Source organism: Cydia pomonella, chromosome 21 (genome assembly GCF_033807575.1).
Source record: "Cydia pomonella isolate Wapato2018A chromosome 21, ilCydPomo1, whole genome shotgun sequence".
NCBI lineage: Eukaryota > Metazoa > Arthropoda > Insecta > Lepidoptera > Tortricidae > Cydia > Cydia pomonella.
The window spans coordinates 11,743,578-11,761,011 of NC_084723.1; the positions used below are offsets into that span (position 1 = coordinate 11,743,578).

The window sequence follows — 17,434 nt, forward strand, 5'->3', positions numbered from 1 at the left end:
TTACAGTGAGACACCTCATTCTGTTCTCGTATGTGTCTTTTATCCTAATGAATGTTTTAATTACACGGAATCTTGACTCTTAGAGACTCTATACATCTCTAATGATAATTTTATAAAAATAATTTAGTTCCGACATTTAGAGATATTTACATCTCTAAATAATCTTAGGTTTTTTTGTTTCTGTTTGTGTTGTTTTATTATTATTATTTTAGTTTTTTTTTAATTCGACATTTAGAGACTTCATACATCTCTAAGTAATTATAATATTTTACTTACTTTTTCTATAAACAATAATACTTTAGTTTGCATTAATATTTTCAATGATTTGTATTTTATAATTGTTGATGTGCTTGTTTTTGCTTGTATGTAAATTCCATGTTGACGTGTAAAGTGCCCTTGTAAGTATCTGTTATACTCGTATTTATAAATGAATCGTCTAGTTACAAGGGTGCAAAGGATCGACAATATTCGCCCATCCTGTCTTACTGGTTTCGATATCTGATGCTGGATATTTAAATGGTACCTATTATAGTGATTTACAAGAAATTACTTGTATAACAGAAAACTCAATTTTTACCGATAATTAAACGCTCAAAAACTTAAAGACAAACAGCCAACTCATTGCAAACGTCAGAAATGAAAATCAAGCCATTTATACTACGTTGAAAAGGAGCCATTAAAATTGATAGCACATTGTGACGTCAGTATCACAATACAAACGCTTTGTGGAATGAATTGAAAAAGATATTTCTGTAATTTTGGCCGTGAGAATCGTGTTTATGCGCTAGCTTTCCAAACAATTTAGATTTTCATCAGAATCTACTGTTTGTTACTTTACAAATATTGGATTCGGAGTATAAGGATGGTTTTAATTGGTTAAAATTGTACTTCAAGAAATCGGCGGTGACAGCACTTACAAAATGATAAAATTTAAGCATACAGTTTACCTAGTGGTAAACGGAGATCATAGCAGATCATAATTAAGGCCATATGGGATAAGAAGAGCATATGTTAACGGCACCAGTTATGGGACATTTAAGAGAAAATTTGGAGTATTTTGATATTTTCTCGGCACCTGTAAAATTTCTACCACTTTTTGCGTTAAAAGTAGAATGTCCTATTCGTTCTTTATGTTTTCATGTATCTAATGAAAAATACTGTTTTTTGCTCCAGTCATGGGATGTATGGCGCCATTAATTTTGAAATAAAGAAAAATCAATGAAACATCAAACTTAAGCAGCTCTATGACTCTTGTTTATGGTAAAATGTTGTCTGTGTTTAAAAAAATGATGATTAATACTTATTTTACAGGATTTGTCTATACCATCCCATTACTGGTACTTGTTCCATTATAGGGGTGTTTACTATAGTTTATTTTGGTCGGAGTCAATACATTTTTTTCTCTTATCCCGTCTAACCTTAAAAGATATTTGATTTGATTTAAAATGTGCTTCATGCAATCGCTGTGTAATGCTCTCAATCGGATTTTTTTCTTATTTCAAAGGAACAGTGTCAGTTTAAAATTTGAATTACTATAGTAAACACCCCTATAATGGAACAGGCACTAGTAATGGGATGGTATAGACAAATCCTGTAAAACAAGTACCTATTTACCATCAGTTTTTAATCACTGGCAAAATTTTACCATAAACAAGAGCCAAAGAGCTTCTTAAGTTTTATTTTTCATTGATATTTGTTAGTTTGAAAATTAATGGCGCCATACATTCCATGACTGGAGCAAAAACCCACAGTTTTAATTGGTTAATAATATTGAAACCAATTGCAGTAGATTTCATTAAATACATAGAAAATATAAAGGACGAATTGGACATTCAACTTTTAAAACGAAAAGCGGAAGAAATTTTACAGGTGTCTATGAAATATCAAAAATACTCCATATTTTCTCTTACATGTTCCATGATGGGTGCCGTTAACATAATCGGCATGTTCTGATTTTAATAACAGGGTATGAATTAGACTTGGACTAGATATGGATCTGAACTATTTCGTATCCTGTTATGCCAATTAGAATACGCCTGTAAGTTCAAATTCCAAGTTTAAAATAACAGTTCGCAACAAAGGAGGTATTAAGGACCGATCACACCGTAACTTGACGCCGCGCATACGCAGTATCGTGTCTTATGCGTTGCGTTTTTGTCATTTTTCTGCGTAAACGGTGCGTCACCGTCTTTTGAAAAAAATATACCTATAATTAACGCCATTAGTTTTAACGTATTTACGTTTTCTCTTAAGAGGATACGGAAGCTGAGAGTTAAATATTTTAGGCGAATATATCCGTCTCACTAACGGAAGCGGCTCCTAAAACTTGTGCGATAAGAACAACGCCAGGTTAGGCGAAAAACCCTGCGTAATAACCTCAAAAAACGATGTTTAGTACTCGACTGTTTCCTCCTCCAAAACTTAACCAAATGTAAATTTTGAGATCTAAATGGTAATGAAATTATCTGTGTCGGACTGTTTTGATTTTAAGGCTAATTGATTTCAGTTTTAAATACCATACTTTTCTTTGCGGCCTAGTAAATTAGGCAATTTTTGCGAATGTTTGAAGTGCACTAGCGCCTTAAGATTTGTAACTCAAATGAAGTTGCAGACATTTTTTCGAGCAAGTTTGATCACGGCAAGAACAGCGGTGTAGGTGACTGTAACAATGCTTTTGAAATGGTAGAGAGTAATATAGATAGGAGCTACAATGACATGACGTGGTGGGCGGTCACACCTACAGAAATTGTAAGCCTTGTTTCTTCCATGAAAAATAAAAAATCTTATGGTCACGATGAAATACCGATTACAATTTACAAGGACAATATTGATTTACTAGCGGGCCCGTTAGCACACTTCTTTAATAAATGCTATGAACTAGGCTGCTTTCCCGATCAACTCAAAGTAGCAAAAATTCTCCCAGTATATAAAAAAAATGCTAAGAATGATCCAAAAAACTACCGACCGATTTCTTTATTGCCGGTTATGTCAAAATTGTTCGAGAAAGTGATAAAAAAAAAGGCTAAGTGCACACCTAAATATACACAATGTAATAAATCCTAGACAATTCGGATACCAAAGAAATATTGGTACTACAAATGCAATAGATACTTTACTTAACGACGTAGTACAATATCTCAACAATGGAATGAAAGTAGCGGGTCTCTTCCTGGATTTGAGTTCTGCTTTCGATACAGTAGACCATACAATTCTTTTAAGAAAGTTAGAATACTACGGAGTCAGGGGGAAAAACCTTCAAATACTTAGAAATTATTTACAGAGCAGGAAACAGTATGTAGAAATCAGTAACGTAGATGATGGACATAACAAAGTGTTCAAGTCAAAAATCACCACAATTACTAGAGGGGTCCCACAAGGATCTATCTTAGGTCCTATTCTCTTTATTGTATTTATTAACGACGTCATAAAATACGTACAGAACTCCCTTAGTAATTTAAACGTGGTGATATTTGCCGATGACACAAATGCTATTATCAGTGCAAGAAACGAAGTTGAACTTAAAAATAATATTAAAACAGCTCTTTCGGTTTTTCATAAGTGGTTCAGAGATAACAATTTGAAATTAAATACGGAGAAAACAAGTATAGTCCAGTTTAAGAGTGATCGAAAAAATAAGGACATCCTAGAACTAGCCTTTGACGATGACACTCTAAGATCCGTGGAGGTTGTCAGGTTTCTAGGGGTCGAAATTGATTCTTTTCTTAATTGGAAACATGAATTGAACCAAATAGAAAACACAATTAGTTCTGCCTGCTTCGCTCTGAAATTTTTAAGAGATATGATCGGGATAGATCGATTGAAAACTGTCTATTATGCTTTAGTTGACTCGAAACTCAGATACAGCATTAAATTCTGGGGGGCAACGTATAGTTACAATATAAAAAGGGCTTTCATAATTCAAAAGCGGGCAATAAGAATAATGATGCGTATACCTCAGTGGGTTTCATGTAAAGACTACTTCGCCAAATTAGAAATTCTGACAGTACCATGCCTTTATATTATGATACTTTGTACGGACTTAGTAAAATCCCTGGCAAGTAGTGAAACTGTAGAGGCTCAGGCGATAAGACTGGCAACAAGGACCAAAAACCTGAACCGCCCCTTTACACCAAGGCTAAAAGTCACCGAATACTGTGCTCGGTACCAGGCTATCAAAGTTTTTAATATGCTACCCACAGAACTCAAAGTTGTTTCGAACCCATTCACATTTAAAAATAAATTGAGGTCATTTCTGCTAGCAAAATGTTTTTATTCAGTTGAAGAGTTTTTCCAATACAATAATGAATCTATTTAATTCTGACATGTGCGTTGTAAATTATTTAATGAATTAAGTTATATTTGTTTTTTTTATTTAAGTATTTGTTTTTGTATGAATTGACATGTTATCAAATATTTATTTAATTGTAATTACTACAAATTTTAGAATTTTTAACTTATTATTTTATTTTGACATTATTTTATTTCATTTTTACATTTCACTTATGAATTAATTGTTTAATTTAATCATAGAAAATTTATTTATTTGCTGACATGTCCACTCACTACTTAGTTTAATTAAATTATAAGTATGTAATTAGTTCGTAAGTTTTCTAACACAATATATTATTGTTAAAGAAATAAATAAATGAAAATGAAATATCAAAAAAAGCAAAAAAGTCCGACACAGATATTAATAATAGTAATCTGTGTTGAATAAATCATTGCTTTAGCTTCAAAAACCACGGAGGAAACAGTCGAGTACGTTTGTATGGAGAAATTACGTACAGTCAGCATCAGAAGTAGCGGATGAAACAACGCGCCAAAAGTATCTGATATTCCGGATAACTTTTCCAAATATAGATAAATTTCTAAAATTCTCGTTCAAAAGTATATCTTTTACAGTCTTAGTTGTTCTATATTAAAGAAATCACTTTTTGTTAAGCTGTTACAGAATGGTAGTTACTTATGAAACGTTATTTCATCCGCTACTTTTGATGCTGACTGTACCACTCCTGTTGCCTCTAAAGCTTTATAAGTAATGAACTGTCACCCGCGGTATTCCGATATACCTACCTATAACCCTCAAACCTTAAAGAAAAGTGCGTACTCCAAGCCCGCTGGTGTCCATGGGCGACGGTGATTGCTTACGATTCGTCTGCTCATGTACCTCCTATACCGTAAAGGAGGCAATATACTGATTGAAGTGGAGTTTTTTATAAAGTCTCCATTTTGTTTTATTGCTAATAGGTATTCTTTATACAGTTGAAGTCACGCACACAACAACAAATCATGTAATGGTAGTGAGATTTTGAAATTAGTGTTCTTTTTAACCGACTTCAAAAAAGGAGATTTTTTTTGTATGTATGTTACTCGATATCTCCGAGAATCGTGAACCGATTCTCAATTTTTTTTTTAATCTAACGGGTATATCACCGAGATGGTCCCGTTGGCATTGGCACCAAGTCGGGGTCTGATGATGGGATCTTGGAGAAATCGAGGGAACTCTTCAAATGTTATAGGTAGGTATGGCGCTTTTGGTAATATTTGAAGTCGGTTTTATTTTTGGTTAAAAGGTTTTTTTTTCAAATCGGTAGCAAGTGGAACCGCCAATTGCAAGATGGACCAAAAAGTTTCTTCAAGTTGTTTTTTTTTAGCTTAATATCGTGCGGCTAAGTCACATTCACTTAGTATTCTGTGTAGCTGTGTGTGTAATCATTCACCTGAACTCTCCTGCCGATACCTACTTATACTGACAATACTTTTTACAGTACATATGGTGCTACTTTACCGACGCGTGCGGGAACGAGCACTTTCCGTGCATATGTCGAAACTTTAAAGCGCCATATGTACTGTAAAACGTTGTACGATACACGTGCGAATAGGTAATTCGCAACTCGTGTCGATTTAAAACACTCCCTTCGGTCGTGTTTTAATTTATCACCACTCGTTGCGAATTTCCTATTTTCTGCACTTTTATCGTAAATAACTATTTCATCACACTTGTTCGAAAAAGATCTTATTTCATGCAGGTGTACTGACAGACAAAGGCTTATACATTGTTCCCAGGGGATTTATAGATTGTGAAAAAAAGCTACTTGTAAAGCTAAAAGTCCCTACGGAGTTACAGTTTTTTTTTTATTATGTCACTAATTCATACGAACTAAGTAGCGTAAATGAGTTTTACTTTCAAAATACTGACTTTTATAATTCAATATTTTTGTGTATATTTAAAAACATTTTTACATAATTTTTAATCGTGGCGGAATGCCGAATAGGTCTGTGCCTTCGATGCCTAACATATTTTTATATTTAACATATAAAATTTCAAGAAATAACGAAATGGCAGACGAATGTTTGATATGACACGGTATTTAAGAATTATTTCGCTTAAAATTTAGTTTTTTCTTCGCAAGTATGATAAAAAAGATTGTGTGTAACTCCGGGGGTAAGAATATTGCAAACCCGGGTCTTTAATTCCCACCCTCGCTTCCAAAATTTCACTTACCCCCCTCGTTGCACAATGTACTATAACTGATCATCGGTGACCCATATCTTTTGTGTTAAGGTTTGCTACTAAATGTGTAGTAGTGGGTGTTGAAGTGAAACAGAGACAAAACGATTCGACGCGAGTTCAGTGTGTCAAGGTGCTCGTAAAGAGAATAACGTGGAAATTCGCTCGAAATTACTCTGATGTTATCTTACTTTAAGTTATTAGAAAAATAAAAGCAAAAACACGTATAAACCGAATGCTATCCTGAGCTGATTGAATAGCGTTATGCCATGACTTTTACATGATTTATTTACTTATATAGATATGAAATTATTAAATACTTATAACAATTAAAAGTTAGGAGGGAACAGATGAACCTATATACATACCGATCAAAATCATAAATGGAAATCTTAAATGTATTCAGGTATTTATTGAGTTACGCCTTCACTTCGCTTGGGGGGTGAGGGGTGAGTTAAGCAATTAATGGAAAGAGTGCGGGGGTGGTACCTACACGTTTTGCTTGAACAAATAATACATAAAATAAATTCTTGCAAGATTCTCGACGATTTCTTGTTTTTATTTCTGCGTAGATGCATTTTAAATATTGAGAAGGCTGTAAAAGCATATCAGTAAATACAAATTGTCGCGTTCAGTTCGCGCAACGGATGGCTCACGGTAGTCATGGAAAAGGAAACTTAACCTTTCGTATGCGCCTGTCAAAAATTCGCCATTTATTTCGCAACCATGACATCTTCATGTTTAAGTTGAGTTTGGTTGAATATATATGGAGCAGATCTGCTCCTAAGCAAACCAAAGGTTAACAGCTAATCTATTTGAAACTTACATTCAGCGAAAAAAAGTGAAAGGTTTCGGAGAAAACATGAATCTTTTGTCTGTGCTGAACCATGCAAACCCAAATTTTGCGACTGGATTTAGATAGAGTTATATAGGTATATGTGCGAGATCTAATTCACAATATAGCCCAGCAATTAAAACAGTTTACAATAGCGAGTGATAAAATATTTAATAATAAACTTAAAAAAATGTTGATTGACCTGTGTTGCTACAGTGTGAATGAATTTATTTTGAGGAAGTGTGAATAACATATAAATTTGAGAATTGAAATAAATAAACATAATAATTGTAATTAAAATTGCAATCAATATAAATTGAGCATTGTAATGTACTCGTAATAATATGGTTGACATTGTACAGTATGGTAAAGCAACCTCATTGAATTGACTTGTAAAATCTGTATAATTTTATCAATAAATGTATCTTATCTTATCTTATCTTATCTTAATATCTTCACAGACATAATATGCCACCACATTTGTTACATTATCCGAGCCCCATAAAACTTCGAACACACACTGTCCATCCGAACCCGCCATTTTAAACAATCATGGCGTCGTCTGTCAAAAGGTCATCGACTCCAGATTCGTTTTCATCATTTAATGGGTGCGTTCACATCTCATTGTTTGTGAAATCCGATCGTTTCAATAGGAAGTGCAGTGTTGCCAGCGATAGGACCGGTGACCATGGAGAATTGTTAATAGGCTTCCTAGTGTTGCCCGCTTATTTGGTTGTTTTGATAAGGGTTTATGGGCTATTCAGAGTGAGTTTATTTCTGTGTTGAGGAAAATTCATCGGTTTTTATGACAATTGCAAAGCTTATTTTAAATAAATACTTATTTGACTTGTTTTTGTTCGTAAATAGGTATGTGCACCAAAAGACATTGAAACGAAATAAGGATATTTAACTTCAAAATGAATGAAAATGAATAGACACATTTTGTATTTTTTTTGTAAAGTAGCAATATCAGAATTAGCAGTAATTGAAAGAGTCTTAAAAATGCGTTGTGGTTTTAAGTCATAAATTGATGATGCTTTTTTGGGTTTTTAAATTAATTGTCACACGAATCTAGTCATCGCCATACAATAGAAGTTACGCTCTCCTTTTAAAACGACATTTGACATGAACATTCAAGTACATAACATATATATCTATATCTGTAGGGCTAAGATGGTCGGCTCTTTATCATTTGTCACCATGCCTGTCACGTTCTAACAAGAATGTAAGTGCGAAAGTGACAGGCATAGTGACAAGCGATAAAAATGGAACCATGCTGCCACTGCAGGTACGGTCACGTCTGAAAATATAGATACGAAAAAAAGTGCCAAAAATTAGTATACACGACTTTATTGCCCATATATTAAGGTAGTGTATACATATTTGGCACATTTTTCGTACCGATATTTTCAGACGTGACTGTACTAGTTTTAGTTGTTAAATAGAGCGAATAGAAATTTTATAGGTGCCAAAGATACATATAACTCCGTATATAAGATAAATGAAGTCTAAGAAAAAACGTACCTCGAATAATCAAGAAAAAATAATGCTCAAATAGGCGATATACCTTTGGCCTATGATCGAGTAGATGGCGACACCGTTTGATACTTACCTAACACATATCAGTGAAAGAACATGGGTCATATAGCCATATGTCATTCTAAGAGTACAAAATTTACTGTGACAATACGCCTGTATACTCAATTATCTTTGTAGGTATTGTAGGTTGCCTGTCTGCCAAATTATTTTCCTCTCAATTTTCAAGGAGAGACATTTACTGTACAAGCGTAGAACAATTTACGGCAGACATTTCAATTATAGTGGAAATTTAGTTTCCGCTTCGCACCCGATGGTGCTTGATCGGCACTTAAAATTAACTGTCATACAATGATGACGTACAGGTAGTGTGGATCTAATGGGGTCGCAGTTATTTCTCACAGACAGTTCTGTTAGAACGCCTGAATTAAAGACTCAAAGAAGAAGCATCATCTTGTGATTTACAACGCTCAGAAAAACGCTCGCAATTTTGAAAACATAACCTTGGTCCGTACAAGAGAGACTTCGTTATACCAAAGATAGGTACGAGATGGCGCTGTACAGCTTCATACATTTTGCGGTAACCGTGATTGTCAAAAGTTGACGTATGGCAATTCAGTGACCGGAAATATATGTATGGCGAAGTACAGCGCCATCTGTTTTGGATGTCAAACTAAGGGGCACGTTTTTTCTTAGACTTTACCTCTCTATTACAATTAATTTTCTCTGTTATACTAATGTAAACGATTAAATATGCCCTAATGACGTCCATAGATTGTGAACGAATATTTTCGACTCATAAATTGGTCCTAAATTATGGTTGTTTTCAAAATGACGCGGGCGTTTTTCCGAGTTTCGGTGATTTAAGAGCCGTGTACCGACATATAGTTCGTGTCATCCACGATGATGCGCAGATTTGTCAGATCTAACCTTAATTGGTATTAACATGGAGTCGAGTCAGGCGTCTTCGTGAATGACACGATCTAAACTCATATTACAATCGAAGTTTTAGATTTTTACATACACAACTTTTAAATGCTGTATTTTCTCTGTATAACAATTTTTAGCAACGAAAACTTGAAAAGCCCGACCAGAAATTATTGTCAAAAGGGCGCTGTTATTTTCATGTATCGGGTGATAGTTCAGTTCAGTATGAAAAATTTAGTTCCAATTAAATTCCGCAATATGGCGCGTGATTAGATATTACTGGTCAGGCTTTACCAGACATACGGCCCGATTCGAAGAATTAGATAGGATAACGATAAGTTCTAGTTTAGATAGGTTCTCATTTAAATATCGTTTGTATGTCGTATAATTGACAGACGCAGCTCGATTCGGGCAACCAAATGTCACTTTGACGTTAGAAATATCGTAGATAGATCTTATTGGGATCACAGCAGAATCGAAATAAACGTAAATTTTGACATGTCGTTTAGTTATCGATTTTTTAAGGATCTTAAACGTGTCTTAATCATTCTTCGAATCGGGCCGTTAGATAATGTTACTTAAATGATCTCGTCAAATTTCATGTAATTTAAGCACGTCGTTTTAAAATGAGGGTGTAACTTGATTGTATGGCGGCGGCGGCTAGGTTCGAGTACAAAACATTGTAAAATGTATAAGATCATTCATGCTAGGCGGATCGGCAAAAATTAAAGTTCTGGCCCATTAATTATCAAATCGCGTTCTTTGCCACTTAGTAGCGTTTTTTGGTAAAACTGAGTAAGAATGTGTGTTATGTTTCCAGTCTATTATACGCATAAAGCTCAGTCAAGCAAACATTATTGATGTCAGTTTTTGCTTGAAGATATCAGACATTGATACAATGAAATATTAGCAGAAAATTAGTGAAGCGATCAAATGTATGAGTTAAGTGCTCAGTATCTCAGTTCAGAAAATTGGTAAATTTAATTAAAATTATTAACACGAGTTGTTATTTAGGTTTTTTTTTTTTAAATACTACATCGGTGGCAAACAAGCATACGGCCTGCTTGATGGTAAGCAGTATCCGTAGCCTATGTACGCCTGCAACTCCAGAGGAGTTACATGCGCGTTGCCGACCCTAACCCCCTCCCACCCTCGTTGAGCTCTGGCAACCTTACTCACCGGCAGGAACACAACACTATGAGTAGGGTCTAGTGTTATTTGGCTGCGATTTTCTGTAAGCTGGGGGTACTTCTCCAGTTGGGCTCTGCTCTAGATCTGGAATGACATCCGCTGTGCTGTGCCCTACCACACAGAGCGAGATGACATTCACAATGCCCATACCTCTCTTGTTGACGTAGTTTAAGGACATACCCGGGTCCAAATTAAAAAAAAGTATATTATATTTAAAAACACGGAAAAAAGCGAGTTCAGGACTATTTAATCCTATTGTTAAATAGTGAAAATAATTCTGCTAAATGTAAGCAAAAAGAGTATCAAAAACTATGTTCAAGTAGTTGATACGGGTAATGTAAAAATATTGCGTATTTTGGAAGTTGTATATGGAACTAGCATTTATTATGAATCGTATTGAAATTTAATATTTTCGATGACGTAATATGATATCTGGTAGTACCTTATTAAAATGAGGATTATCAATATTACGCCAAGCCACCGTGATAATTTAAAACAAGGAAAAGTAGGTATGTAGTTTATTTGTATTGTTTCTGTATTGAGGTGTGCAATAAAGGGTATTTGTATTGTATTGTAGTTGTCACGATTATAGTGTAAAATAGAACCGTTGGCCTTTATAAATTAATAAGTGCCTACAAATTTCACAACAACCGGCATTAATCAACGATGTAACAATGAATTTAACACGTCATACCCGTGTCGTAATAATTATTATTTAACAGCTAATCTAACAGCAAAGCAATTAAGAATTAAGCTTTTAAATTAACAAATGCATTAAATAGTGACCTTAATTCAGCAAAGCATTCAGTCTAATGGGAAAAAATAGCCTAATTTGATTAAAAGCTTGCATGTTTATAATGCACTTGACCTACTGTCTTATTTACACGCATTTACGAGTTGAAAAGGGTAAATAAAATGTGAATTGAAAGCGTTTATTAGTACCGTGAAAACTCCGTATTTTCCATAATTTTTTGTAGAACTAAAGGTTTCAGTTTTAAAAGTCTGGTAATAGTTAATAGAGCTCAAAAGGCCTATAGGCAATGCTCAAGCACGCATCAATTGCATCAATGTTGCCATGTTATACATATGAAAAGTAGGAGATTATTCATACAATAGTATGCTGAGAGTGTGGAAATACGATATACTTACCTTAAGATATTCCGTTGGTATTAAGTGGGAAGAATACCACGTACTCGTCAACACACAAAGAGAAAACGTTTTTCCATTTCTAAATATTGTCCATTCTCCATGATTTTTTAGTATGTTATTGATCCAATGAAAAACTAGGTTTATAGGTTTTCCTTTTTCTTTAAATGAGCAATACAAAAAATAGATTTTTTTAAAGCGAACCCTATAAACCTAGAATAGACTTAGTTAGTGGAAACCGTTTTCTCCCGATATGGAATTTAATAGAAAAAGTAACGTTATTTCGTTAGGATCGCAAAGCTAGACTTGGTGCTTCAGCATAGGTTTGGTTGGGGGCCTTGGGTGAAAACATGTTGGCGTACATACCTGGCATTATCCTTGGAGTCAGGCGGTGGCGTGCCGCTTGTGCTGGAGGTGGACTTGGCGCTGAGATCCAGGGGCTGTTCGGCAGAAGTTGGAGAGGCGCTCGGCGCTGATGCCTTCTCTACATCTTGAAGTCTGCGGGAGAAGGAAGAATTTAGTAATGGTATGAGTAAAAAGTAAAAATAAGCATTTCTATTCAAGTCTAAGCTCAATTTGGTGAAGACCAGCATATAAAATGTTTGGTTGGGAAGACCGTCCTAGAGCAAGAACTCTCGTATCTGATTGGGCACTTTGCCAGACACAGTCAGAAAGAAAGAGCTTCGCTTCTTCTCTATCGACCTTCTGTAAGTGGAGTTTGTGCACTGTTAAGATAAGGGGCTCACTGATTAACAGTCCGCCGGACGGCGTCGGCCTGTCAGTTAGAAAAAAAGTTGACAGTTCCGAATAACTGACAGGCCGGTACCGTCCGGCGGAATGTTAATCAGTGGGCCCCTTTAGAAGCGACGTAATAGTTTGTAGAATGTAGACGGTCTTACGTGATAAACGGTCTTTCCCAGATTGACCTTAATTATTTTAAGCACACTCCTATGGAGAGTATAGGAGTTTGTAAATTTTTGACTTGAGGTCTACGGCCCGGACTTCTCAAGATTTTCACGGGCCGGATTGTATGACAATTGGGACTTTTACGGGGCAGTATAGCATCTAGCCCGCAAGCCGTAGTTTGTAATACACCGTATATTATTAATTTATTGTTTTATTAAATAATAAGACAAAAAAATGGACTGCTAACTACTACCATTCGCGCAATATTTATTTATTTAAACTTTATTGCACATAATATATACAACAATGTACAAATGGCGGACTTAATGCCAAATGGCATTCTCTACCAGTCAACCATAGGGCCAAACAGAGATACCTAGAATTGGTGCAGAGAAATAAATATATAAATAAATAATAAATAATAAATATTATAGGACATTATTACACAAATTGGCTATGTCCCACAGTAAGCTCAATAAGGCTTGTGTTGAGGGTACTTAGACAACGATATATATAATATATAAATATTTATAAATACTTAAATACATAGAAAACATCCATGACTCAGGAACAAATATCCATGCTCATCACACGAATAAATGCCCTTACCAGGATTTGAACCCGGGACCATCAGCTTCGTAGGCAGGGTCACTACCCACTAGGCCAAACTGGTCGTATATAGAATGAATAAAAAAAGGAAACCATACTTACAAACTACTATCCATTATTACTATAAATATAATAATAATGGATATTATTCGAACTCTTGTATTAGCAAATGCCTACGTAAAATCCGCTTGCAAGAAAACTTACTTGGATCGATATATAAACTTATTGTAAAAAAAAATTGTATTAAAAAAGTAAGATCTATTAAATTATGTATGCTGTAAAAAAACAGGTTAAAGTAATTTTATTGTAACTAATTTACATATACGGATGTATCTTTGCCTGTCTATTGGTTACCTGTTCATAGCAAACTTATTAAATTGATTTTATTACTTTAAATAAATCCATCGTATTCCTAATTACTTGATTAATAGTTTGCAAGGAACATTCCCACTTTTCTTTCCACAGGCAACGAATACTCACTGGGACAATTCTAAAATCTAGTTTTCGTTGTTTCATCACAGAGTTCCCATAACCACCTCCAGTCTCCATCATCAGATCAGCTCCATGTCATCATAACTTACAAATGAATGCAAAATTTCAGCTCAATCGGAAATTGGGAAGTGAATCAAACTTAGCTACGAGGATTTGACCCACACAAACATACATGCAATGACATACTTAGTAACAAGGCAAGTTAAATAAAAGCTTATAACAAAACGCCACGCAAAATACATCCCGGGAATGATCCTTCGCAAAAACTTTAACAAATAAAAGTACGACGTTACCCCACGCCATATGTCCAACGCGTATGAAATGAAAACAGCACCATTAAGTAACTAGTACTTTACAAGCTTATTAGTTCGCCAACTCGCGCTAACTTCCTCGGATACTTTTTCTTTCGCAAATCGCTTATTCTAAATACAATGTAAATGTGACATTTTCGAAAGAGCTTATCTATAAGTTAGGCATAAGTAACTGTGACTTTTTGCCTTTTAAAGTCAATTTTAAAAGAGAGCATGTGCTTTAAAAGGACTATAATTCTCGACTTTTTATTATAAGGTTCTACGCACTGTCTGTTCGTGCATTCGCTTAGATTATCCACACCAGACGGCCAGATTGCTTTAAGTTTAGTATAAATATCAGATTTATATTCTTTATAAGTTCCATCGAGTTCCTTATCTACGATAATGGTTCGATCATTTAACTCGGGTTGAATTTTGATGGTTATAAGAGACTGCTTGAAATATAAATTGGGCTAAATTAGTAAAAAATTGGCACGTTTTTTTTCAGTTTTTATAAATAAATATTTGGGGGCATCTTACACTTATCGACCTAACCCAAAGCAAAGCTTGTACCTTGGGTACTAGGCGACGATATAGACATACCGATATAGATAAATACATACTTATATACGTAGAAAACACCCATGACTCGGGTACAGTCACGGTCGGGTACGGGTCAGTGTTCATCACACAAATGTATGCCCTTGCCGAGATTCGAACCCGAGACCATCGGCTTCATAGGCAGGGTGACTACCGACTGGGCCAGACATTGGCATAATTGACCAGGTATATGAGCTGAAATGGGTTTAAATATACATGTCAAAATGCGTCAGTTGGGCATTGCACAAAAGCTTTAGGAAATTAATTAATGAATAATGCTAGAGTCACCTACTTTCACAGACGTTGGTTAAGGGGGGCAAAATTAAATGACAGGCAGGGAGTTCCTATATCGATAAACACATATATCGATGTTTTTTCCGTGTACTGTCTGATTATAAATCTTGTAATATTATCCCTGCCAATAAAAACGGCTTATCTTAAAATCTTCACCAAGATACGGCCGCCATTTTCAGTTACCTAAACACTGTCTGCGTTCCTTTAATATGAATGCCTTTACAATATCGGAACAGGCGAGATTTAAGCGATGTTTTGAATAGCGCTGTCAAACCGCTCGGATGCAAGCGTTCGAGGTAGAGACGGGACGGCAATGCGAATTGAAATCTATAGTTATTCGGGCGTTAGTTTTTGAATCATATAGCTTAGAAGAAATAACAAAGAGAACTTTACATTCAATCTATGAAACTTCAATAAATATAACTACGGCACCCGTTGTTTATAAAGAGGTTTTGTCCTGTAGATAAAATATTTTTCACACATTAGAATGCTAAAGATAAATAAAATAAAGGTTTACATTTTCTTGCGAATCATTTATATATTTTACTTGTTAATTAAAATTCGTTTATTCAAATGAAGCATGTCAGTACAAAATAACAATAAAATCATAATTTAAGACTACCCTACCCTCGACCCCCCTGCCCGTCGCAAAGGCATCCATCACACTAGCCGCGTTACCACGTCTCGATTATAATACACATTGCACTCACAATACACATTCGTTTACAATAGGTAATTAAATATATAGTGTTTTGAATCATACTAAGATTAATCTAGTTTTGTTAATGACTAAAAGTGACTAAAAACGTATGACTACGTTTATAATAAAGACTACAAAATATTAAATCAAGCCTAAAAAGGGTCATAGAGTTTTATCTCCAACTTGTTACTTTTATTAAATATACTATACAGATAAATTAGCCCCCTCTTAAGGCAAAATTTTAGTTTTCATATTGAGTTTTTACTCGTTTCGAAGAAAAATCACAAAAGCTAGAGTATATTTGCAAGGGCAGACTCCAACCAAGATAAAAAAGGTTAATGTTCTCTAATTTAACAACGTATCTAATTTTTATTTATTTTCTGTTCTACATCGTTACCCTTCATACCTTATCAGTATAATTTTAGTATAAAATAGGATGTGATGACGACGAAGAATCTTACAAGCTATTTTTTTTTAAAAGAAGTATATTTTCCGAGAAGTTCAGATAAAAGGTAAAGGTCCCAAGTATCGTGCGGCGAGCCATAACTTTTGTCCTCTTTTAATTTTCCGGCTTTACTCCCTCTTAACTAAAATTTACTACCAACACATAACATACTGTTAAAATCTCACCTGAATCTTCTCACATTCAACAAACAACTATTGAATCGTCAGTCGGCATCACGACTTGAACGAAAAGCGTCTCAATGCGCATTCAGGACACAAAGGCGGGCGTGTTATTGTGCCTTCTTGAGGTGACGTCGCATTGAGCGGTGAATTTAGAGCAAGCTAATGTATATGTGGACGTTTTGAAGTCCTATTCAAAGACAAATGGTCTAGTTATAGGCAGAATATGCTTTTCTTTTAATAAGTTAGTTGAAACCAAATTATATGGTTAGTTATATTAGTGTAAATATACCTTCTCGAGGTGACGTCGCATTGAGCGGTGAATTTAGAGCAAGCTAATGTATATGTGGACGTTTTGAAGGCCTATTCAAAGACAAATGGTCTAGTTATAGGCAAAATATGCTTTTCTTTTAAATAAGTTAGTTGAAACCAAAATATATGGTTAGTTAATTTAGTGTAATTGTGCCTTCTTCAGGTGACGTCGCATTGAACGCTGAATTTGTTAAGAGCAAGCTAAATTATATGTGGATGTTTTGAAGGCCTATTCAAAGGCAAATGGTCTAGTTCAATGCAAAATATGTGGTTTTTTTTCTATTTAATTGTAAGTAGTTACTACTATACTTGTCGTAATTGTAGGCGCAATTGAAATAAGCTGTCGCGCTCCCATACCAAATTTGTATGGAGGCGCTTTTGTGTGGTGACCTTACTAGGGTCAATCGCCGGTCAGTTTATAATAAAAAAAACCCTCGATTGTTCTATGTTCTCCGTCTAGT

At 34.8% G+C, this 17,434-nt stretch overlaps 1 protein-coding gene across 2 annotated transcripts in view; it reads right to left on the minus strand.

Moving 5' to 3' along the window:
- LOC133529521 (mushroom body large-type Kenyon cell-specific protein 1) overlaps positions 1 to 17,434 on the minus strand; it is a 320,655-nt gene that overhangs the window by 13,039 nt on the left and 290,182 nt on the right. For both annotated transcript variants that reach the window (XM_061867252.1, XM_061867253.1), the window contains one exon: positions 12,513 to 12,644. In XM_061867252.1, the coding sequence (XP_061723236.1) occupies positions 12,513 to 12,644 (132 nt within the window). The remainder of the gene's footprint in view (positions 1 to 12,512; positions 12,645 to 17,434) is intronic.